The 23,157-nt window shown below is 53.5% G+C and overlaps 1 protein-coding gene across 5 annotated transcripts in view; it reads right to left on the bottom strand.

The window, feature by feature from the left end:
- LOC102448657 (uncharacterized) overlaps positions 1 to 22,737 on the bottom strand; it is a 52,613-nt gene extending 29,876 nt beyond the window's left edge. For 4 of the 5 annotated variants that reach the window (XM_089777398.1, XM_075925031.2, XM_075925032.2 and 1 more), the window contains exons 1-13: positions 22,579 to 22,737; positions 21,954 to 22,023; positions 18,710 to 20,001; positions 12,588 to 12,695; positions 6,558 to 6,719; positions 5,485 to 5,616; positions 5,091 to 5,282; positions 4,267 to 4,350; positions 3,054 to 3,172; positions 2,790 to 2,904; positions 1,778 to 1,864; positions 1,289 to 1,404; positions 154 to 301 (exon numbers count right to left, since the gene is read on the bottom strand). In XM_089777398.1, the coding sequence (XP_089633524.1) occupies positions 154 to 301; positions 1,289 to 1,404; positions 1,778 to 1,864; positions 2,790 to 2,904; positions 3,054 to 3,172; positions 4,267 to 4,350; positions 5,091 to 5,282; positions 5,485 to 5,616; positions 6,558 to 6,719; positions 12,588 to 12,695; positions 18,710 to 19,132 (1,686 nt within the window). In that variant the 5' untranslated portion in view covers positions 19,133 to 20,001; positions 21,954 to 22,023; positions 22,579 to 22,737. Of the gene's footprint in view, positions 1 to 153; positions 302 to 1,288; positions 1,405 to 1,777; positions 1,865 to 2,789; positions 2,905 to 3,053; positions 3,173 to 4,266; positions 4,351 to 5,090; positions 5,283 to 5,484; positions 5,617 to 6,557; positions 6,720 to 12,587; positions 12,696 to 18,709; positions 20,447 to 21,953; positions 22,024 to 22,578 lie in introns of those variants that run through there. The other variant, XM_006126516.5, reaches the window with a different exon arrangement.
- Between the last annotated feature and the right edge of the window lie 420 nt (positions 22,738 to 23,157).

Here is a 23,157-nt window from a genome sequence, read left to right as displayed (position 1 = left end):
GATCACACAGCTGTCACTTAGGGTTCATTCCCCATGTGCCCTTCCCATGTCTCTTTGCTGGGAGACTAAGGCAAGTGGCTCTAGTTTGGCTGCTCTTGTTGCAAGGCAGGGGAGGGCTGGGGAAAGGGACAGGGCCCCAGCTACCACACTCACCACACTTCCTGGGATCCTCCTCCGCTTCTCTCCAACATCCCTCCCCACAACCCCCCTGCTGCCGGCTGCTGTCTGCTCAGGGCTCAGGGTGTTGGGCTCTTCCATCGGCAAACTGCTTGTCAGGGCTGGCAAAGGCGACTTCTCGTTCCTGGGGGACAGGGAGCACACGCAGGGGGAGGGGAGAGGAGGAGAGGGAGGGGCAAGAGGAGAGAGAATGGGGAAGAGAGCCCTAAGCTGGTCAGGCCCCGGGAATCCTCTGAGGTTGACTCCGGAGAAGAGAAAGGCTCAAGGCAGCCAAGAGCTCATGCGGGTTCTGTCCTAGGGACCCCACTCCAGCCAGCTGTGGGGAGCCCCAGTACAGAGCAAACCAGCAGATGATGGGGGGAGGGGCTCTTGTCACACAGGAGTCCCTTCCCCCAATATGCTCCCCAATGACAGGGGTCACCCTTCCCTGCACCTGCCCTGTACACCCATCAGCTCCCAGCAGTCTGCCCCTACTCAGGAGCTGAGTTCTCTGGAAAGTCCAGCTCTACAACCCCAGCTCCAACACTCCCCTTCCCAATGGCAGGCAGCTCAGATTTGAACATGACCGTATAATGGGCCAAGGCAAAGCCCCTCCCTCACCGCCAAGCTTGCGGCGAGCAACCACAGCCATGGATTCAGATTCTGTAGCTCAGGAAAGAGCAACTTCTGCCAGTCAGGGACCAGCCTGCGTATAAAATCAAAGCCAACCCGCATGTCCCTGGCTAGGCTCACCCGCAGTCCATTCTCAGTCAATCACACAATAGCTCTGCAGGCAGAGGTCACTCCCACAGGCCACTCTGCTCCCAGAGCCTTCTCCCACCCACAACACCACTAATGCAGCCTGCACCCCTGTAAGAAAGAGGTCTGGAGCAATCTGCCCCGGGTGCAGAAGAGGCATGGAGCAGGGCGTGAGTCGTGTGCAGAGCTGGGAACTGAACCCCGGAGTCCTGGCTCCGTCATGTTTTAAAACACTTGCCCTTCTGCTCACCGGGTCTTGAGGCAGGAGAGGGCCTTGAGTGACCACACGTTTTGCTAAATTCAGCCTGGGACTCGCTCTGAGGGTGGGGGGTGGGGGTGCTGGCAGATGGGCTGCCATGAGGCTCTGCCATACCTCAGCACCTGCTGAAGCTGGGCCCAGCTCTCCTTGACGTCTCGGTGTTTGTGCAGGACTTGCGCTGCCAGGCTGGGGTGGAGGCTGATGAGCTGGGACATGGTCACATCCAACACCTGGAGGAGCAAGACGGGCCTGGAGTGAGCTGATGAGGCTGGCTGAGAGTGGGCCTGCAGAGGCGAGAGCTGAGCATGGCACTACCCAGGAAACGCTGGGTTAACCCTTCGAGGGCAGGTGAGCAGCAGGACACAGGGGACCCAGCTCCCTTCTAACAAGCCCTCCCACGGACCCCTCCTCTCCACACACCAGGCCCTGCCCAAGAGGATTCAGGGCATGACATGTGCTAAATCCCTTGATGCCCCGGCACACCCTGCTAGGGCTGTATGGGAGGGGGGGGAGGAAGATGCTCCACCAGGGCACACACAGTATCCCCTTGCCTCTCAGGTGAGACATTCCGGGGGTGGGGGCAGCTCAGGGCCCAACACTTACCATGATCTGGCTGGCAATATCCCTGACATCTCGGTCCCGTCCGGGCTCAGAGTCCCCCTGCTTCCCCACGCCACACAGGCTCCTCCACTGCAAGAAAAAAGAGTCGCCATTGTACCCCTTAGGGAAACATGGGGAGAGGGCCCTGCAGAGCAGAGCTCTGTGCCATTTGGATCCCCTCTGCTTGACCCTAGTCCCCACCCCATGCCTCGTAGGCTAGGAGGACCCTAGCTACATGGGAGTCATCACCTACCATCATGCTCTCCAGTGACAGTGGTCATCTCTCCCAGCACAGCAATGATGTAACTCAGGGGTCCGTCACCTCTCAGTCTGCCTAACGGGGCAGCCACTCCCTAGCAGGCAGGGCAGCTGGTGACTCAGCCCCAGAGCAGGGAGTTCCCAGAAAGTCACCTTCCCACCAGCTCTCAGAAGAGGAACATCCCTCATTCCCTGGGAGTACAGACTGGCCCCAGGGAAGAAAAGGCAGAGCGTGATGTTCCCCATCAGGCCCCCATGGCTCTGCGCACACCCAGGGCTGCGGAGAGATCTCACTTCAGCTCAGTTCCCAGGGCCTGATAGGGACGGAGCACAGGCCGTGGGGTAGCTCTCACTCCAACTGGCCTGGACAGCCAAGCCCTTTTCTGTGGGTGTCCTCTCTGCAATATTGGGGTCCCCCTGCCCTTAATTCCCTTGATATCCTGAGGCACCAGCCACTGAACTTGTGGCCATGAGGGAGTGGAAACAGCTCATCCTGGGCTGGCTACTGGTGGCTGCAAAGCAAAGCAAAGGCCTTTCTCCCCAGCTGTCTGGTGGGGGGAATATTCTTTTCACACCTGCCTCAGCCCCTGTTCTAGCCCAGATGTCAGGGCTGAGAGCAGAGCTGGCTCTTCTCCAAACTTCTCTGGCTTCGGGTGCCCCGATAGCCCAGCCTGAGAACTTCCCATCCTGGCCCCCAGTACTCCTCAAACCACAGACAGGGCTGGAGTCCGATCCCGCTCTGAGCCCTGGGTGGTACCTTGGCGTGGATGGCTCTGAGGAGCATGTCTGCTTGCTGGAGGAAGGCAGTTGCCTCCAGGGCCAGCTGCAGGGTCTCGTGATGCTCCCTGAGGGTCCCCTGGAGCCGCAGCCACCTAGACAGGGAAAGCAGGAGGAGGTTATTGCAGACTGTGCTGCCAAATGCAGCCTCCCCCGGCCTCCTCATCCCCCCCCCCCCAGTCAGCCTGGCTCTGTAGCCCCCTGGCTGCTATGACTCCTCCCTTCTCTGGGCCCCATCGCTCACATTTTATTGAGGTGCTTGCGCCGGGCGGAGATGCTCCGGCTCTCACTCTTGCCGTGTTTCTCCAGTTTCTGGGCCAGGCTGTTCATCTCTTCATGCAGGCCCTGGAACTGCTGCTCCTCCTGGGCTCAGACAGAGAAAGGGAGAAATCCCACCAACTCTCCCCACAGGAGCACTCAGCACCTGGCGCCCGCTCCAGTTAAGCGCCAGTGTGGGCACAAGAACAAATGGATACAAACTGGCCCCCACCGACTAGATGAAGGTTTCTAACCACCAGAGGGGAGAAGTTCTGGAACTGCCTTCCCAGCGGGGAAAAGGGGGGGGGGGGTAACTGGCTTCAAGACTGAGCTTGATAAGCTCATGGAGAAATTGTTCGGATGGGGCGGCCTACGTTGGCATGGAGCTGATCTGTGACTAACAGCCAATATCTCCAGTGGCTGGTGATGGGGCACTAGCTGGAGCGGGCTCTGAGTTACTACTGACAGTTCTTTCCTAGGTGTCTGGCTGGTGGGTCTTGCCCACATGCTCAGGGTCTCCCTCATCACCATTTGGGGGTCGGGAAGGCATTTTCTTCCAGGTGAGGTGGGCAGAGTTCCTGGGGGGGTTTCGCCTTCCTCTGCAGCGTGGCACACGGGTCGCTTGCAGGTGTGAACACGTGGAAATGGTGGGTTCTCTGTAACTGGAAGTCTTTAAACCATGATTCACCCACGTGAGTAACTCAGCCAGCGGTTAGGGGTCTCCATCAGGAGTGGGTGGATGAGGGTCTGTGGTCTGCAAGGTGCAGGAGGTCAGACTAGAGGATCATGATGGTCCCTTCTGGCCTTGAAGTCTATGAGCGCCATTCCAGATGCTCCAGCAGCACTGGCTGCAGAGAGGCATGGGCGGGAGCTGTGGCCCAGCCGAGTTGGGGGCCCCCAGCACAATGGACTTTGCTGCTGACGGGCCTGGCTTCGAAGAGCATTCTGATACTTACTGCTCTTGGGGGCGCTAGGCTCAACAGTGCGAACCTGCAGAGGCCGCCCCAAAGGACAGTGTCTGAGATGCTCCCCGGCTCAGCTTGGTCGTTCTTCTGGCACCAACACCAAGCCAGTGGAAGCAGAAGTGGAGAGCGGACAGGGAGCTGAGGTGTCTCCTGGGGGCTGAGCTACAGTGGAGAACCCCAAAATGTCCCCTGGGAGTGGAGTGGCAGGGGCCAAGCCAGGGACAAGACGCTCACCTGTTTTAAATCAAGGATGCGGCGCGTGAGCTGGATCTTGTCCACACTCTGCTGCAGGAGGGCAGCCAGCACGGGCTTCTCTTCCTGGGACAGATGGGAGTTAGAACAAGGGGAGGACAAAGGAAGCTCAGAGATCCACAGAGAAACTGCCCCAGACTGAACCTGAGGCAGGAGGTCTAGAGCGAGGGCTGGGCAATGGGCAGGTAGCACTCCTGGGTTCCACTCCCAGCTCACCGGTCAACTTGGGCAAGTCCTTTCCCCGTGCCTCAGTTTCCCCTTCTGTAAAGAGGATAAATGCCTGTACAGGGGTGATCTCGACTGCCCTCTACATCGCACAGGCAGCCGGCTCCTGGCTGCCATGGCAAATGCACTGTGCCCACAGGCTGAGAGTGTGAAGATGCCATCTGTAATCCAGCGCTATGTTCCCTGTGGGGCCAGGGCCCTAACATCTCCCACCCTATAATCCCATCCTGGGCCCCTAGGCTGCTGCCCTGCCTTTTCCAAGTGGTGTGTGTGCTCAAAAGACCCCCCTGCAGGGGCAGGGCCCCAGGACACTGCAGAGGGGTGGGGGGCAGTGTTCCCTTTTATCTTTTCCATCCATGTGCAGGATAAATTTTATGTGCATCGAGACATGTTACACCATGCATGTGCACCACCAATAGAAACACAAGCCTAGCTGTGGACACTCTGCTAAGCAGCTGGGCAGCATTGGGATTGCTCCTGGGCGGTCTCCAAGCCCCCAGGTGGGGGTATATCCCTAACACAGTGGGGAGAAGGCTGAAAAGGTCCCATCCAGCTGATGGTCCCTCTCCCACTCCGCCTACCTTCTGCCGGATCCAAGCCTCCAGCCGCTCTGCTCGCCTGTTGAATTCCTGCAGGTTGCGCAGCCCACTCAGCGCTTTGCTCTGATTCGCGGCTGTCTGCTTCAGCAACTGCCACTGCTCCCTCAGGGACAGCAGCTGCCTCCTGACTGTCTCCACGCTGGGGCTGGGCCGGCCCATGAGCTGCTCACCCATCTGGGGAGAGGCAAGGAAGTGAAGCAGCTCAGAGAACCTAAGCCCTCAATCCACTGGCCCGCTGGAGAACTTCCCAGGCATGGAGCAGCACAAAGGGACAGCCAGGCATTGCCTGGGGGCAGGCGAGAACAGCACAAGCCCAGGGAATTGCTGGGGAGGAGGCTGGACTAGGAGTGGGTCTGTCCCGGAGTCCCCACCATACCTGGTTCAGTTTGATCAGCTTGTTCTCAAAATCCTTCATGTCTCTTTGCAGGGTCTGTGTCACCCATTCCCAGTCCTGGATACAGCCACTGTCCTTCAGGTCCCGCAGCTTCCCTCGCACCCAGCTCTCGGCCTGGAACACAGGGAGGTGCTATGATCTGGGAGTCCCACTGCCTCCTTCCTGGAGGAAACAACCACTTGCAGGAGTTGGTGGGATGGCAGGGTAAAGGGGCCCATCCCAGAGAGGGACACATGGGGCCATTGGTCTGCCCTGGCCTGGCAGAGAGATGGGCCCAGTGATGTGAGCTGGGGGAGGAGGCAGGAGGGGACACTGGCCTGGGTCCATGGGGCTGATGTGGCACAGGAGCTTCTGATTTGCAGAATGAGGCTGGTTTGCGGGTCCCTGGCATGGGCTCCGGGCACAGCCCCTGGGAGAAGGATCCTGAAGTGTTAAAGCTTGAAACTTCTGGGCGGATCCCTAGGCCGCTGCCTTGCAGAGCCCCGCAGTCTGGCCGGACGGCATCTCCATTGCTGGGCTGCCAAAGCCCTTTGCAGGCTGAGCGGAGAGGACACAGCCAGGCAGGCAGGCCTCACAGGCTGTCTCTCTACCCATCACACGAGGAGCCTGTTCTCCTTTCATTCCCTCCCCCGCGGCCCTCATGCCCCTGCAGAGCAGAGACACCCCTTCTTTGTGACCCCTTTTCCTGTGCCGCCTCTGTTGCAGGGGGAGGCGGGAGGAAGCTGGGTCCCTGTGAGGACTGACCCACGCTCCCTGGGGCAGACGGTCTGGAGAAAGGCTGCCAAATATGACGTTATGCCACAACAATGGGCTGAGCATTCACTCCCCGATGTGCCTGCTTCTCAGATGAAAGGCTTCCGGCCATGGACACATCCCTGCTCCACTCCACTGGAGCTGGAAGGAAGGGACTGTCTCCTACCATCACCGCCCCCCCACCCCCAGGCCCACTCCCAGCACCCTGCAATGGAGAGGCACATCGTGTGGATCAACATCCCAGGCAACTGCTCCCAGACCTTCCTCCCGGGATCCCCAGAAGAGGATATCCCAGACTCTACCTGCATTATCTCTCGGTTGAACTGGACTATCAGAGGACTCTGGGCAGGGAGGTTTGCCTGCCCTGCACTGTTTTGGATGCCAGTTTTCAGCCCAGACACTCCATTTGGCTCCTTGTTCTTGACACTTTCCTTCCAGACAGCTGCTGCATGGCACCCTGAAACCTAAGGGAGTCATGGAGAGAAAAGATTTAGTGCCCTTACTTGGGGATGGAAACCTGAGCCGCCCCCCACACATCCACACGCAAGGGGGTAGCAGCTCGATTGGTCTGAGTGTTGCAGGCATTCAATACTAAGGATTGGCTTCAATGTGGCTGCGCCAAGCCAGTCCACCCAAGGATCTGGCCCACTGACTTCAATGGTTTGCACCAGCTGAGTTTCTGGTCTGGTGTTTTTCGGAGATGGAAGTCGCTTGTTGTGCACAGAATTTTGCATGGTTTCACACACACACATGCACGGGTCTCCGCACTTGGATAGTCCTAGGGACAACCGGCAAGAATTTGCAATCTAAATAGATAAACCACGTAAAATGCAACCCTCTCCATCGGCTTCTTCTTGGTTCCGTACATTTCCTCTCCCTTATACACACAGGAATTGCATTCCTGGATCAGCCCAGAGCTACCTCCAGATAGGGTCCTTGACAGCAGCCAACATCACATGCTTCAGAGGAGAGTGAAAGAAACCCTACAGTAGTCAGTTGTAAGAGAACCTGTTTCCATGAAAAGTCTCCTTCCAATATCCAGCAGTTAGAGGTTGGCTTCTCTCTAGAAGCAGAAGAGTTCATAACCCTTCCAGAACGTTCCCTCTCTCAAAAATCCTTATTGTTGTATCTCTGAACATTCTCGTTCTCCAGATAAATCTCCAGTCTTGGTTGAATCCTGCTAAGTTTTTGGCTTTTTGGTATCTAGTGGCAATGAGCTCCATGGCCCAATTGTGCATTGCATGAAGAAGTGTTTCCTTGGGGTAGTTTCAAATATACTCTCACCTTTCAAATGCACCAGATACTCCCTGGTCAGATGTTATGAGCTGAATGACCTGATCTACTTTCTCTGCACTTCATTAGCTTGCACTCTTCCCTCACATCCCATCTTGCTTATCTCCTCTCTAAAATAAACAATGCCAATCTTTTCAATCTCTTTTCCCTCTGAGGGTTTTCCAGGTCTCTAATCAATCTTATGGCCTGTCTCCAAATCCTTATGGCCTGTCTCCAAATCCTCTCTATTTTGACTAGTTCCTTTGTGAGGTGGATGATCAGAATGGACGTAGTACAGACTTGCACATGCCATTATAATATTTTCTGTATTATTCTTCCTCTCATTGCTCATGCTCCTGAACATTTGGTTCCCTTCTTGGGCAGCAACTCCCAAGAGGTTTTTATTGAGCTGTCCACAACGATGCTCGGGTCTTCTTCCTGAACTGACACAGTTAATATAGAGCCCTGTAACCGAGGCGCTGGGACTAGGCAGAGTGCTGAGAGCCATCAAACTGAACCGTAAATCCTGTGTTTGATGGAAATCACTTCAAGACAGGGGTTGTCACAGCACCCCCAGCTTCCTAGTTCTAGCACCTATGCCCTGTAAGGTGTATGAGTGATTCAGTCGATTCCCTCCACAGTACCTTACCTCATATTCATCACCACGGACACATCTGCCATCAAATTGCCCATTCACCTAGCTTGGTTAGATCCCTCTGAAGTTCTGCACACTCTTCTCAGGGCTCGACTAACTTAAGTAATTTTGAGCTAGCTGTAAATGTTCCCACTTCGCGACTCCCTGCCTTTTCCAGATTAATACATCTGTCAAGCAGCGCTGGTCTCAGCCTGGAGCCTTGGCTCACCTCGCTGCTAACCTTTGCCATGCTGGAAATTAACCAGTTATTCCAACTCTGTTTTCTGTCTCTGCCAGTCTGTGATCTATGATGGTATTTTGCCTCTCACCCCATGGCTACATAGTTCTCTTACTAGACTCTTGTGCCAGACTTCATCAAAGGCTTTATGGAAGTCCGAATAAATTAGGTCAAACACTTTGCCATTACCCTGTTTTATTGTTCACAGAGTTCCGACAGAAGAGATTCTCCCCGGCCGGAGCCACGCTGGTTAGCCTCCATGATTAGCCAGGTGGCTTATAATTCCTACTTTTAATCATCCTTTCAATTAGTTTATCACATGCAATGCCAATAAAGCATGCTGGCCTGTAATTCCCAGTGTGCTCCCCCCCCCCATTTCAGAACACGTGCTGCTCTTCAGTCCCCTGTGGTAAGTAGTGGATTTTAGTGAAAATGCATATTTCTGTGAGAAACTCAGTCATCTGTTGCTCTCTCCTTACCTCACTCCTCCCCCCCCCCCCACAGCTGCCTTCTCCTCAATCTTGCCACCCTCCCCCAGCCCTCAAGCGCAACATCAAAGCATGCTGGGATATCTTGGAAGTCTCCCCTCTGCGAGCACAGGAAGCCATCAGCTTTGTGCCAATTGCACTCAGCCAAAAAATGGAGTGGAGTGGCTCAGGAGCCTAATGCCCTCTAGCCTGGGCCCAGTGGGAGCGGGGATCACCCCTGCCCCCAAGGATCTCTCTCCACATATGTGAACTACTTTGCAGTGTGCCCAATTAATGTTGTGGTTTCAGCTCACCGGCTGCATGTCAAGAGTGAGGGGCTCTGTCTTCCTGGGGAGGGGGCTGCAGTGCCCTGACCCCACCCCCATGCCCGCCCCCACCAGACTCTGAGGGCCTTGGGGACAGCGTTTTCCTCGCCTGCACATCCAGTACTCTTTAATGATGAGCAGAGCTCAGAAGTGAGAGAGCAGCTGAAACAAAAGGGTGATTCTCCTGTCTGTCTCCCGCTCTTCCCACAGGGCACTGCTTCCTTCCCAGTGAGCTAAGCCCACAGCTCCTCCAGGGGCATCTGGAGACTCTTATTTTAAGTAACTCGTCAAGGGGGAGAAGCTCTGCATTTCCTCTGGGGTTTGGCTCCCGTGGTCAGCGCTGACGGAATGTTCTGTCCGGGCTCCAGCTCTGACGGGGGCGACAGAGAAGGTCAGCCAGCGACGGGATTGGCCTTCCTCCAAGCTCAGCCCGAAGTCCAGCTGCACAAACCCTTGCAGAGGGCTGGGGTTGTGAGGATCTCATGTCCTGCTGCATGGAGGAAGCTCAGTGCCAGCCTCTCCTGGGAGACGGAGCAGGCAGAGAAGCCTGGTATGGCACCAGTTGTGGACACGGCCCCATGGAGCATACAGTCCAGCCACAAGGACAGGGATCGGCAGTAGTGGGCGATACGCCATAGCTTTAATAGTGAAGGTTGTGTGCATGCCCCTGAGAAGGGAAGGTAGGGCCTGGCTAGCAGATCAAGCTGGGAGGGGACAGATCAAGGCGCAGCACTTGGCATGGAGTGGGGAGAGGTGGAACTAGGCCACGCTGTGGGTGGTGAGTAACGCAGCTTGTCAGTAGAGTTGTAATCTTGCAGGATGATTTCCCCCACCCCCAGCAGGGCTGTTTGCTGACCCAGGCCCCCTGAGCAGCCCAGCTGCAGAAGGCAAGAACAATCTGGAGATGGGATCATGTAAAGGACTTCCCCCCGCCCTGCCATGGGGCGGGGCCATACCAGGACACAGCTCCCCTAGAACACAGCAGCTGCCACACAGCCTGTGGGGCACACTGGCTGAAGTTCTCTGGCTAGACTTCTGTGTCTCCGGTCCCTTGGCCTTATTGCTCTATGACCAATGCCAAGGGGCTCTCCTGCCTCTCTCTGTGCCTGACCATGGGGGTGACCAATTCTGTCTCCACGAAGCCTCTGGGGGCTGGAATTCTGTTTGAATGGGGAACCGGACATCCTGACGACAGTCCACATGCTGTGGCCAAGGGGTGCGTGGCGCGAGAAGGCAGCAATGAGATGGCAGCTGATCCGTCCACAAGAAGCTGAAGCTCAGAGCTCCAGCAATGGGAGGACCCAGGGTAAAGAATAAATCAGCTGGGAAATGAGTATTGATCTGAACTGGATGGACAAATCCCTCCCCCATACAGCACCGAACTGAGCCAGCAGGCTCTTTGCTCACTGCCACCTTCAACAAACCTGTAACCCACATCAGCCCTCTTACCAAACCTGCCCTGGCAGCAGGGCTAGACTAAGGCAATCGAGGGCCCTAGACACACCCATCACCATGACATGGGCATGGCTCTGCACTGTGTCACTGCTCCCGGTCATCAGGCTGGGCTGGGCTCTGTCTCTGGGAAGGGAGGATTCAGCCCTCAACCACTGAAGCTGAGGACTCGGTGGGGAGGTTTGACACCGCCCTAGCCGTGAGGGTCTCGCAACACACAGAGTCCTCTGCTGGGATGGTATCAGTGGGGCACTTGGAGCAGCAGTGTTACCCGAGATAGGTCAGGCCGCGTACCCCCTTGGGGCACTCATGCCAGGCTCTCTGTCGGCAGACCACACTGCGCTCACTACACTTGGGCCACGTTTCGCCAGCTTTTCTATGCAACCTCAAGGACCAGAGAAACAACCCTGGAAACAGAGTTTGGCACCATCATGTGACCCCATAAGCCTGGGCCCTGGGCATAGACCCATGGTGCCTTAACCCAGCCTGGGTCAAATAAGCAGCACCAACACTTGTGCGCAGGGCTGCTCAGCAACGGGGTCTTCTCCATAGACATCACAAGCTCGCTCAAACTGAAGCCCCACAACTGGCATGGAGCGCATTTGCCACAAGGATTCTAAATGAGAGGCTCCATTACCTCCTGTTTCACTGGCTTTTCATCACACCTGGAGTAGGAGGGAGCTCACTTTTCCCAGCTATCTTTGCGCTCAGGAAAGGGCCCTCGCAGGCCACATTCTTGCAGCACCAAACTAGGGATGTTAATTATTGGTTAAGTGAATAGTCGAGATACCTCCTGAATTCTTATTGGTTACTCAACAATTCTATAGTCCCCGGGGGCGGGGCCAGCAGACAGTGCACTCCAGCCCCACTCCCAAAGAGCCCCCTGCCACTCCTCACTGCTGTCTGTGATACAGAGGCAGCAGCGCGGGGTACCAGGCGGAAGCTGGTCTGTGAGGGGAGCCAGTTTAAAAAACAGCTCCCCTCGCGGGTTGGCTGCCTGGCACACCACGCTGCTGCCTCGGATACAGTTCCACCACGAGCCGGAACTCAGCCGGGCTGCCCGCCTGCTTGGCTCCTAATACATTTTAAATGCAGAGCTGCAGAGAGCCTAGGCCCTGGACCCAGCACAAGCCATGACTGAGCCAGGCTGCCAGCCAGCATGCTAAAAAATTTACTGTCAAGGGGAGGAGGGGGAATGCGTGTACTCTATAGTATTAACTAGGGCTGTCAAGCGATTAAAAACATTTTTTGTGATTAATCGCGTGAACGCCCCTTTGAAACGCTGCGGAAGCCCGGGCTCAGCTGGAGTCCTCAGCTGACCCCGGCTCAGTGCAGCTGCCCCTTGGAAACGCCACCTTGGTGTTTCCAAGGGGCAGCGCTGTGGAAGCCTGGGGTCAGCTGGAGTCCCCAGCTGACCCTGGGCTCCGTGCAGCACTGCCCCTTTGAATCGCTGCCCCAGCACCTCAAAGGGGCAGTGCATTAGGAGCCAAAGGTCAGATGGAGTGTCCAGCTGATCCCTGATTCCACATTGCTCTGTCCCTTTAAAGGGGCAGTGTACCGCGGAGCCGGGGATCAGCTGGCCATTCCTGCTGCTCCCTGGCTCCTAATGCACTGCACGGAGCCTGGGGTCAGCTGGGGACTCCAGCTGATCCCCAGCTCCTAATGCGTTGCCCCTTTGAAGTCCTGGAGCGATGCTTCAAAGGGGCAGCACAGCATTAACGCCTGCGATTAACGTGTTAAAAAAATTAACGCAGTAATCCTTTCATGTGTTAATTGCAGGCATTAATGCACATCAATTGACAGCCCTAACATTAACCTATAAGCATTTGCTTATCGGTTAATTGACTACACTATTACATCCCTACACCAAACCAACCCAGAATATCCCTCCCCAGGACCACACCCACACAGTCCTTTATAAATCAAAAGAACCAGGGTTGTACCATATGGAACGGGGAGCCCTGGTCCACTGGAGAGCAGAAATCACCAGCGTGGGGGCTCCTGGCCTCCTGTTTTTCTTCCTTCACATCCACTTCCTTTCTGAGAAAGACCTAGAGGTAAAAAACACAAGAACATAAGAACAGCCATATTGGGTCAGATCAAAAGTCCATTTATCCTGATATCCAAACTTCCAACAGTGGCCAACTCCAAGTGTCCCCAAGAGAATGAAGAGAACAGGTAATTATCAAGTGATCCATCGCCTGTTGCCTATTCCCAGTTCCTGGCAAACTAAGGCTGGGGACACCATTCCTACCCATTGTGGTTAACAGCCATTGATGGACCTATCCTTCATGAATTTATCTAGCTCTTTTTGAACCTTGTTATAGTATTGGACTTCATAACATCCTCTGGGAAGGAGTTCCATAAGTTGTCTGTGTGTTGTGCAAAGAAACACTTCCTTTAGTTTGCTTAAAACCTGCTACTACTAATTTAATTTGGTGACCCCCTAGTTTTTGTGTTACGGAAAGGGGTAAATGACTCTTCTTTATTCACTTTTTCCACATCTGTCATGATTCTATAGAGCTCTATCATATCCCCCTTAGTTGTGTCTTTCTAGCCTGAAAAGTCCCAGTCTTTTTAATCTCTCTATATAGGCAGCCGTTCCATACCCCTAATAGGTTTTGTTGCCCTTTTCTGAACATTTTCCAATGCCAATATATTTTTTTGAGATGAGGTGACCACATCTGCATGAAGTATTAAAAATGTGGGAGTACCAAGATTTATATAGAGGCAATAAGATATTCTCTGTCTTATTCTTTATCCCTTTATTAAATATTCCTAACATTCTGTTTGCTTTTTTGACCGCTGCTGCACACTGAATGGATTTTTTCAGAGAACTGTCCACAAGGACTCCAAGATCCCTCTTTTTAGTGGTAACAGCTAATTTAGTCCCCATCATTTTATACATGTATCTGGGATTATGTTTTCCAATATGCATTACTTTGCATTTATCAATGTTCGAATTCATCTGCCATTTTGTTGCCCAATCACTAAGTTTTGTGAGATCTTTTTAAAGCTCTGCTTTGAACTAGGGCTGTCAATTGATGTACGTTAATGCCTGCGATTAACGCTGGGAAGAATTAATGCAGTAATATTTTTAACACGTTAATTGCAGGTGTTAATGCCGTCCTGCCCCTTTGAAGTGCTGCTCCAGTGCTTCAAAGGGGCAGCGCATTAGGAGCCGGGTATCAGCTGGTGTGCCCAGTGATCCCCGGCTCCACGTTGCGCTGCCCCTTTGAAGCGCTGGTCTGGCATCAGGGCGGCCTTTCCAAGGGGCAGCACTGCACTGAGCTGGGGTCAGCTGGGGACTCCAGCTGATCCCAGGCTCCCGCGGTGCTGCCCCTTTGAAAAGCCACCACTGCGTTTCAAAGGGGCAGCTGCACTGAGCCTGGGGTCAGTTGAGGACTCCCACTGATCCCGGGCTTCTGCAGCGCTGCCCCTTTGAAACATTGCCGCAGCATTTCAAAGGGGCAGTGCACGCCCTTAATCATGCTATTAATTGTGATTAAATTTTTTAATCGAGCGATTAATCGTGATTACATTTTTTAATTGCTTGACATCCCTACTTTTGACTTAACTATCTTGAGCAGTTTTGTAACATCTATAAATTTTGCCACCTCACTTTTTACCCCTTTCTCCAGATCATTTATGAATATATTGAACAGAAATGGTGCCAGTACATACCTCTGGGTGACACCACTTTTCACCTCTCTCCATTCCAAAAACTGACCATTTATTCCTATCCTTTGTGTCCTATCTTTCAAACAGTTATCAATCCATGAGAGACCCTTCCCTCTGATCCCATGACAGCTTACTTTGCTCAACTGCTTGTAGGGGGACCATGTTTGATATGTGGTCATGGGCTGGCTCCACTACCAGAAGGGGCGGGGTCTGGGATGGAAAGGGTGGGGCTGGGGACTTGCCTCCTCCTGGAGTCATCTCAGGCCAGAGGCTTTGAACTAAAAACACAGCAAAGAGCTCGCAGGCAGCTCCGGCCCCAGCTGGGGTAGTGTTGTGACCGGGAGCCATTTAAATAAGATCTTGCTGCCTGAGTCACTGCCTGGAAATTCAGTGGTGCTGGCAACAGGACATAAATAGAAAGCCGGATCAAAGTGTTAGGTGGGCCAGATCCAGCCCCCAGGCTGCATCTTGTCCAACTCTGCTCAAGAGCCTTTTGTGAGGGATCTTGTCAAAGGCTTTCTGGAAATCTAAGTACACTATATCCACCAGATCCCCCTTGTCCACATGCTTTTTGTCCCTCTTAAAGAATGCTAGTAGATTGATAAAGCATGATTTCCCTTTACAAAAAGCAATGTTGAATTTTCCCCAACAAATTATGCTCGGCTATGTGTTCAAAAATTCTTTTCTTTACTATAGTTTCAACCAATTTGCCTGGTACTGAAGTCAGACTTACCTGCCTATAATTGGTACAAATTAAAAACTGCCATCACACTAGTTATCACCTAGTCATTTGATACAGAAGATGATTTAAAGGATAGGTTACAAACCACAGTTGGTAGGGGTCCGCAATTTCACATTTGAGTTCCTTCAGAAGTCTTGGATGAATGTCAGCAGGTCTTGGTCATTTGTTACTTCTTAATTAGTTCCAAAACCTCCTCTAAGGATACCTCAATCCGAGATAGTTCCTCAGATTTGTCAACTAAAACTAATAGCTCAGGTGTAGGAATCTCCCTCACGTCCTCAGACCAATGCAAAGAATCTATTTAGTGTCTCTGCAATGACCTTATTGTCCTTGAGTGTGCCTTTAGCATCTCAATCATCCAGTGGCCTCACTGGTTGTTTGGCACGCTTTCTGCTTCTGAGGTTCTTACAAAAAATTGTTATTACTTTTTGAGCTTTGTCTAGCTGTTCTTCAAATTCCTTTCTGACCTGCCTAATTACATTTTTACACTTTGTGTGACAGAATTTATGCTCCTTTCTATTTTCCTCACTGGGATTTAACTTCCACTTTTTAAAATGATGCCTTTTTACCTTTCACTGCTTCTTTTACTTGGTCTTTAAGCCACGGTGGCACTTTTTTGATCCTCTATGTTTTTTAATTTAGATATACATTTAAATTGAACCTCTATTATGGTGTCTCTGAAAAGTTTCCATGCAATTTGCAAGTATTTCACTTTTGGCACTGTGCCTTTTAATTTCTGTTTAACTAGCCTGCTCATTTTTGTTTAGTTCTGTTTTCTGAAATTAAATGCCACAGTGTTGGGCTGTTGTGGTGTTTTTCCTGCCACAAGTATGTTAAATTTAATTATACAGGTTGAACCTCTCTAGTTTGGCACTCTCTGGGTCTGGAAACATCTGGACATAACCGGCCCTGACAGGATGTCTATATGTAAAGCCCTGTGCAGATACAAAATCTACACGCTCCACAAACATGGCCCGCAGATATCCATGTTCATGGATGCAGATGGCTTCAAAAATATACTGGATGTTATCTGCAGGGGTCTAGCTTTTTGCTTTAAGTGTCAAGTGGCAGCACCCCAGGAATCTCTGTAGCTAACACCCTGGGAGACCTGGCATCTATGCAACATGCTCAACCCATTCTGCTGCTAGCAGATTCCTATAACGGAGTCAAGTAGCCCTGCAACAGCTCTATCTGTCTCATTTTCACTGCAGGAGGTGAACCACCTGAACAGGAAAGGGGACATGAGGCAGCAATGGATGATCAGAGGCACACAAAAATCTAACTGAGCCAAAGGGTCCCACGCAGGACCATCCTAGCTGCTGCAGGATGGGCAGATCTCAGGGAGAACAGGGCCCTCTCTGCCCAACCAGTGCCTACAGGTCTGACTCTAAACCCCCAGAAGTGACGGATATATATGCACCTCTGTGTCTTTCCTGTTTGTGGAACAACAAGGGGTTAGAGACACTGAACGGCTGCTGCTGTGCCAGGTAATGTCCTGGGAACCACCTCTGGGAAGTCTTGACCCCATGCCCAATGTGATCTGGTCAGCCTTTCCCCACCCAGCGCCCAGCCATGAGCAATAAGCCTGCAGGTGACACCAGCACTTTATACACACTGTGCCTCAGAATCCACCAGCTCGAGGAAAACAGGGCTGTCAGCATAAGATGACCTCATCCTTCCTGCCAAGCTGCTGCGCTAGGGCTGCAGAGGCGGCGCGGCCCGGCCCCTCCAGCAGACAGCAGTGACTTGCTCTGGAGAGCATGGGAAACGAAGAAATAAGTTAAGCCTCGCCTTGCTTTGGCGACTGGAGGCTGCAAATGAGAGGCTGGTGTCTTTCACTGCCAGCCACAACCATGTAAACCAGAGCCACCCAAAGGAGGAACAAGCACAGATCCCATAGGGCTCAATGCCAGGAAGACATGAGCGCATGCGCACACATTCTTGACTGAGGATTCATCGTCATCTTAGAGGACTTGTTCCTTAGGGTCTAATGAGTGTAGTGAGGTAACATGTTAGCAGGTCACTACTGAGAACCTGGACATCAATCCCTATTTCACTCATAAGTGAAATGAGCTTAGTGGTCTCAGTTGACTCTCCAAGAGATGCTTCTCTACATCACAAACCACAACCTTAATTTGGCATATCGGTCGCTACTCATGAGGCTGGAACAGCAGAGAGATGAAGGGAGGGGCTTGAGGGGCTGCAATTCAGGATCAAAGGGCATTGAGGGAGCGATGAGTCAGAAGTTCAAAACAGGACAGTGGGGAGAGGCCCTGAGGGGCAGGAGTGAGGAGCATCTGCAGAGCTGTGTGTGGGGAGCCCAGGGCTGGGATAGCAGGAGGAGGAGGGGTGCAGGGCAGGAAAGAGTGCAGTAATATGTTGCTCTCGCTCTCTTCCAGCCCCACTATCACCCTGTGTGGATATCATAGTTCCTTCTCTTCCAACACAGCTTTGCTCCAGCACACAGTACTCCTGCTAACATGTCCCCACTCCCTGTCAGCTCTCTATCATTCCCACTCTGATAAAGCCCTAGTTTACAGGTGTCCCCTCCCTTCCAGTCCCCCTCAATGGGGGCTGACTCACTCATTTCAATCTCCCAGTCCCAGGTAACAGAAAAAGGAAAGCAATTATCACACATCCCCCCTCCCCTCTCAGACAAGAGGAGGCAAAGGATCTGTGAGAATCCCTCATTCATTGCTAGGGCAGGGGGCTGCTCAGTGAAAGCTGATGGGGCAATTCTCTGCCTGTGTGCTGAGCACATCAGAGGCTCACATAATGCTGTGGCCTTTACGAATAGGGGTGCTAAAGCTCAAAGATTTGGGATCTGCTCTTCTCAGTCCTGCCCCACTGTGAAAGCAGCTGTTTTGGGTTGGGGTTAAATCTTGGGGAGTTTCTGCTTGGTTTTCCCCCAACTGCATTATTCCACCTGGGGGAGGGTGTAATCTTCTGAGCTCAGGCACCATGTGATTAAAAGAAGAGTGTGTCTGAGTGGTGAAAGCACTGGTGACTGGCTCCCACGACTCCTGGATTCTGTTCCTAGCTTTGACATGCTGTGTGTTCCTAGATGAAACCTTGAGCCCCAACTTCCCGTTCTGTAAAATGGGGGATAATGATGCTGCCCTCTCTTTACAAATGGTTGAGAGACACCCCCTGCCCCCCGGGAGTGTTGTAGCAGTTAGCACAATGCTTCAGAGGAACAAACCCTGGATTCAGATTCTCCCAAGCTCAGGAATGCTCATTTATTTCTCTCCAAACTCCCCTCAGAAAGGGTTTCTTCTGTGGGGGAGGGGGAGCAGTGATGTTGCCTTTACAGCTCATGTGGTCAGTGCTCCCAGAAGGCCAGTCTTCAATAACAGGACAAATAGAGAAGCCAGTGAGCTCCCAGTGGCCCTTCATAAGAAGGGACATTCTTCCCCAATCCCATGCTTGTCCCCCTCCACATGCCCTCTGCTCTCTCCTCTCACTGGGAAGGAAAGAGGGCAGAAGACATGGAGACAGACTCCCACAGCTGAGAACAGAGATGGTTGGGGGCTTAAGGGGGCAAATCTAGCCCTGGTGTAACAAGAGGCAGAATGCAGAGCAGCACAGCACAGAAAAAGACCATGTTTCTGCAGGGTACAGACACAGGTACAGAGTTCTTACCTTGAAATGAGCCTTCCCCGGTCTGCTGTTGTTGTTGTTGTGATTCCTCTCACAGCTGGTGTGTCCAGGACTCCCTGGGACCCCCTCCTCACCTGGGCCAGCCTCCCCTTGCCAATTGGATAGTGTAATCTTCTTAATAGAGCGGGCTAGCGAGTTGCGGTTGAGCTGGTCCTCCTCGGTGATGCCCTCCTCAGTTGAGCTGGTGCTCCGGAACCCACCTTCAGTGGGCACTGGGCTGGACTGAGCCTGGGTCAAGTAGAGGGGGACACGCTCATTGAGGTTCTGGCACAGGACTCGGTTATCCAGGGCAGCCGTGGTGTCATCAGGGCAGGAACCCGCAGGAAAGTCCCCAGTGCACTTGGGCAGGGAGAGCTTGGTGCTGATGGTAAAGGGCTGGACCTTCCTCACTGTGCTGCCGGACATCCTTCCCCCAGCATGGGCCTTGTGGAGTCCTCAGGAGATATCACAACCCCAAACTCCCCATGTAGCTGCCAAAGGAGAGGGAAGGCAGAGAAGGATCCAGCCAGCAGCCTGCACAGCCTCGGGGCAAGGAAACGACACAGGATTTCAGCTGAACTCCGCCTCCAGAAACAGAGATGGAGAAGCCCCAGTTGGTGCCGTCTAGTCCGTCCCCCAGGGCCCAGGGCCAGATCACTTCCCAGGCCTCTTTCCAGCTTCCTTTGAAATGGCCCAAAACGTGGGGTTTCCAATTGTTCCACAGGGCACCAGTCACAAAAACACCATCCCAGGTCTCTTGAGGAGTGGGGGGGAGGGGAGAGCAGGGGGAGGGATCCCTTCCAGAGTCAGCAAACAGGCGGGAGAGGGAGTGAGAGGAGAAGGGGGGCCAGCGGGGGAATGGGTCCCATCTTCAGAAGATGAGGGAAATGATCCTCGCAGGGAAGGGCTGGAAACGGTGCAGCTCTGCAGAGCTGGGATGGGAAGAGGGGAGTCTGTTCTCAGGCGGGGGCCTGGCTCCTGCAGAGTGTTGAGCAACTTCCCCCCCGCTCCGGGGCTGACTGCTGGGCTGTATGCTCTCTCCGCCTGGCTGGGTGCACGGCGCTGTCCGGTTCGAGGTCTCAGTCGTCCGCCTTCTTGCGCAAGTTGAGGATGCAGATTAGGCAGGTGAGCACCGCCTCGCGGGACTCCCGGGAGCCCAAGCGGGCCCCTAGGCGCCGGAGCAGCGGCAGGAGGCGCTTGCGAGCCAGGAGCAGCAGGCGGGCGAGGAGGGTGCGCAGCAGCGGCAACAGGAGCAGCGGGGCGGGCATGCTGCGCTCAGGGCGCCGGGCCGGGCTCTGCGGGGCAAACGCACAGAGGGGTCAGCAGCCCGGGGCGCCCGCATCCTGCCGGCGGGGCTCACGCCAAAGTCAGGCCGGCCCGCGGCTCCCTCTCCCCCGCGCAAGCCCAGCCCGTCCGGCAGGCAATTCCTGAGCATGAGGTCATGCGGCTCCCGCGCTCACTTCCAGCCGCGCTCGCCGGGGCTGCGACTGGGGGCCGGGGCGCTGCCCAGCACAGCAGCCCGCCGAGCTGCCGGGGCTGGGATCCCAGCTGCGGCCCGCGCGTCGCCCTGCCCCGCGGCTCTCTGCTGCCCCCTGGCGCAGCGCGCGGCCGGGGGAGGGGGGAGGGATCATCATCTCCGAATGTGCCCGGAGTTGTCCAGGCAACCAGCGCCGGAGGCGATGATGCAATTGGATTCCACCGGCATGGGCGGCGGAGCGGCCCTCGGCAAGGAAACTTCTTCGGGCGCCATGGCAACGGGAAACACGCGGGGGAGGGGGCGCTGCAGGGCCAGCCTGCCCGCTCCCGTCGGCTCTGCACGGCCAGGGCCCCCTCCACCGCCTCCTGGCCCCCGCCAGGCTCCTGCCCCTCGGGGGCTCAGCCTCACCTCTGCCGGGGTCACCTCTTAGCAAGGGTCACGGGGATCTGCTGATCAGCTGCCTGTGTTATACACTAGGACAGCAAATTCCTATTTGCCGGTGTGAGGGAGATCTGGGGGGGGGGGATTCTGAACTGTTCTGTGAGTCATACGCCCCGTACTGCTCATGGAAAATCTCCTTTAGGTCTAGTGATGCCTGGGCCTTTAAAGCAAGAGGAGGAGAGTTCTATTCTTGCTTCCCCCCATTAATTTCCCCATGGCCACAGCATGCAGCATAGTAGCAAAATTGGGAGTAGATTTTCTAATACAATGCACAGGGAAATCTGCCCCAAGGGACTAGCAAATGCTACCTACCAGGAATAGATCTTTGGCCACCCATCTGATATATTTCTGTGGCCCCTACTAACACAGTATTTGAGCACTTCACAAGCTTTAGTGTCTTGTTCCTCACAACATCCTATGAGGCAGGGCTACCTCCCCACATTATAAATGGAAGGACTAAGGCCCACACTCAGGCTACGTCTAGACTGCACTGTAAAATCGAAAAAAGATACACAATTTGTGGTATGCAAATTGCATATTTTTTATTTAATTTCGAAAGAGGCTATTTTGAAACTTCGTGCATCTACACAGCACCAAATTTCGAAATAAAGTAATCTTTCAAGCCATCCCTTATTCCTTGTTGAATGAGGTTTACAGAGATGGTGAAAGAGCGAGTCCGCTATTTCGAAATTTTTTCCGAAACAATGGATGCGTTCCTTGGATGCTGCATTGCTATTTCAGGATACTTCCGGTATCCCAACATAGCAGTGCAGTCTAGACATAGCCTCATACAGGAAGTCAGTGTGAACTGAACCTAGGACCATTTAGTTCCTAGCTAGTAAGTACCCTAACCCCTGGACTATCCTTACTTATATCACTTTTAAAAGTGGTCACCAGTGACTGAAAGCTTCATGTAGGCAGTGTACAGCCTAGTGCAGGTCTCATCATCTCTCATGAAGAATAGGGAACATGCTAGCTTAGTAAAGCACCCTGTACATTTATAAATCATAGAACTGGAAGGGACCTCGAGAGGTCATCAAGTCCAGTCTAGTGCCCTCATGGCAGGACCAAGCATGATCTAGATCATCCCTGACAGGTGTTTGTCTAACCTGCTCTTAAAAATCTCCAATGATAGAGATTCCACAATCCCCCTAGGTCAGTGTTTAACCACCCCGACAGTTAGGAATTTTTTCCTAATGTCCAACCTAAGGCCCAACCTAGTAACACCTGCCAAAGAGAAGCTGAAGGATCTGACCCCACACCACCAGCAAGAGGAGCTCGATTAACAGTAGCTCTGCCCTGAACTCTGTATATGACAATCAGCCTTACCGCAAACTCAGCAACAGTTTTCCCCTTGGGCAGCTCTCACTCTCAAGAAGGCCTGTATGTGGGAAAAAATCTAGGAAGACAAGAAAAATACTCATAGTAAAGTAGATCCCCTTTTCTACAAAGAGGCATAGTCTGTGCCCCATGGTCAGATTTGGGAGCTTGCCCCAGCAAACACTTTGCTACCTTGAGTAGCCCACCGCAGCCTGTGGAGTAACCCAGGGAAGAATTAAATCCAAAAATTGATCTTATACACAGCAATGGCTTCTTTAATGGCTCAGTGCCAACAGTCTTGATTTTGACTGTCCACATCTTCCCCCTGCCCCCATGCTCACAGTCTGCTTGCACTCAGCTCCCTTCTCAGAGCAATGAAAATACCCAGCTCCAAACACCACCTCTTCATAGTTATGCCAGGGTGATGTTATGGTGGCAGAGAAATACCCTGTCTCCCCAACAAACAGCCCTAGTCTGCCTCTTTTGAGTGTCCTATGGAGCAAGGGTGCCAAAAGGTGCCCCTGCCTTGGATCAAACCTGTCCTGGGATGCACCCCAGAGCTCTGGGGCTCCAGCACTGAGATTCCAAATGGAAATCAACCTTAGAGGACTCATGTAGATCAAGTGGCTCTTACAGTGGTTGGAATTCTTCCTTCTCTGGGATTGCTTGGGCAACGTCCCTGGATCTTTCCCCAAAGAGGAGCCTTCACTGCCCAGCTCCCCCTGACAACCTGACCTGTCTCCGGCACTAACAGAAATAATGTCCCCAGCAATGCGAAACAACCAAAATTCCCCTCCTCACCAGCTGCCCCTTTAAACTCTCCCTTGGGGTGGGGGGGAGGGAGGGGGGCAAGGCACATGCTCTGGTGTAAGTGATAGTGCTCAACCCCATGACCCCATCTGTCGGCATGGCTGCGCTGGCTCCCAGCACATGCAGGGCGGTTAGCGCTGGGGGCTGAAGGAGGGGATTGCAATAACAACATCTGTCCTGCACAATAACACAATTTGGCAGCAGTGCAGGGTTCTGTTTCAATACAAGTTCTTGTTGAAACCCCAAACAGGCAGCTGAGTTAAAAATACAGCCAACCCCCACAGCAACTGCTGCCCTGTCACCCACACCCTGCTCCTCACTGCTGCTTTCCCAGGGGAGAGTAGTACAGGCAGTCCCCGGGTTACATGGATCCGACTTACATCGGATCCCTACTTACAAACGG

The sequence above is a fragment of the Pelodiscus sinensis genome, chromosome 3 (genome assembly GCF_052426305.1).
Source record: "Pelodiscus sinensis isolate ZL-2025 chromosome 3, ASM5242630v1, whole genome shotgun sequence".
In the NCBI taxonomy this organism is placed as follows: domain Eukaryota; kingdom Metazoa; phylum Chordata; order Testudines; family Trionychidae; genus Pelodiscus; species Pelodiscus sinensis.
The sequence above is the reverse complement of the archived record's forward strand: the minus strand, read 5'-3'. Positions and strand labels throughout refer to the sequence as shown.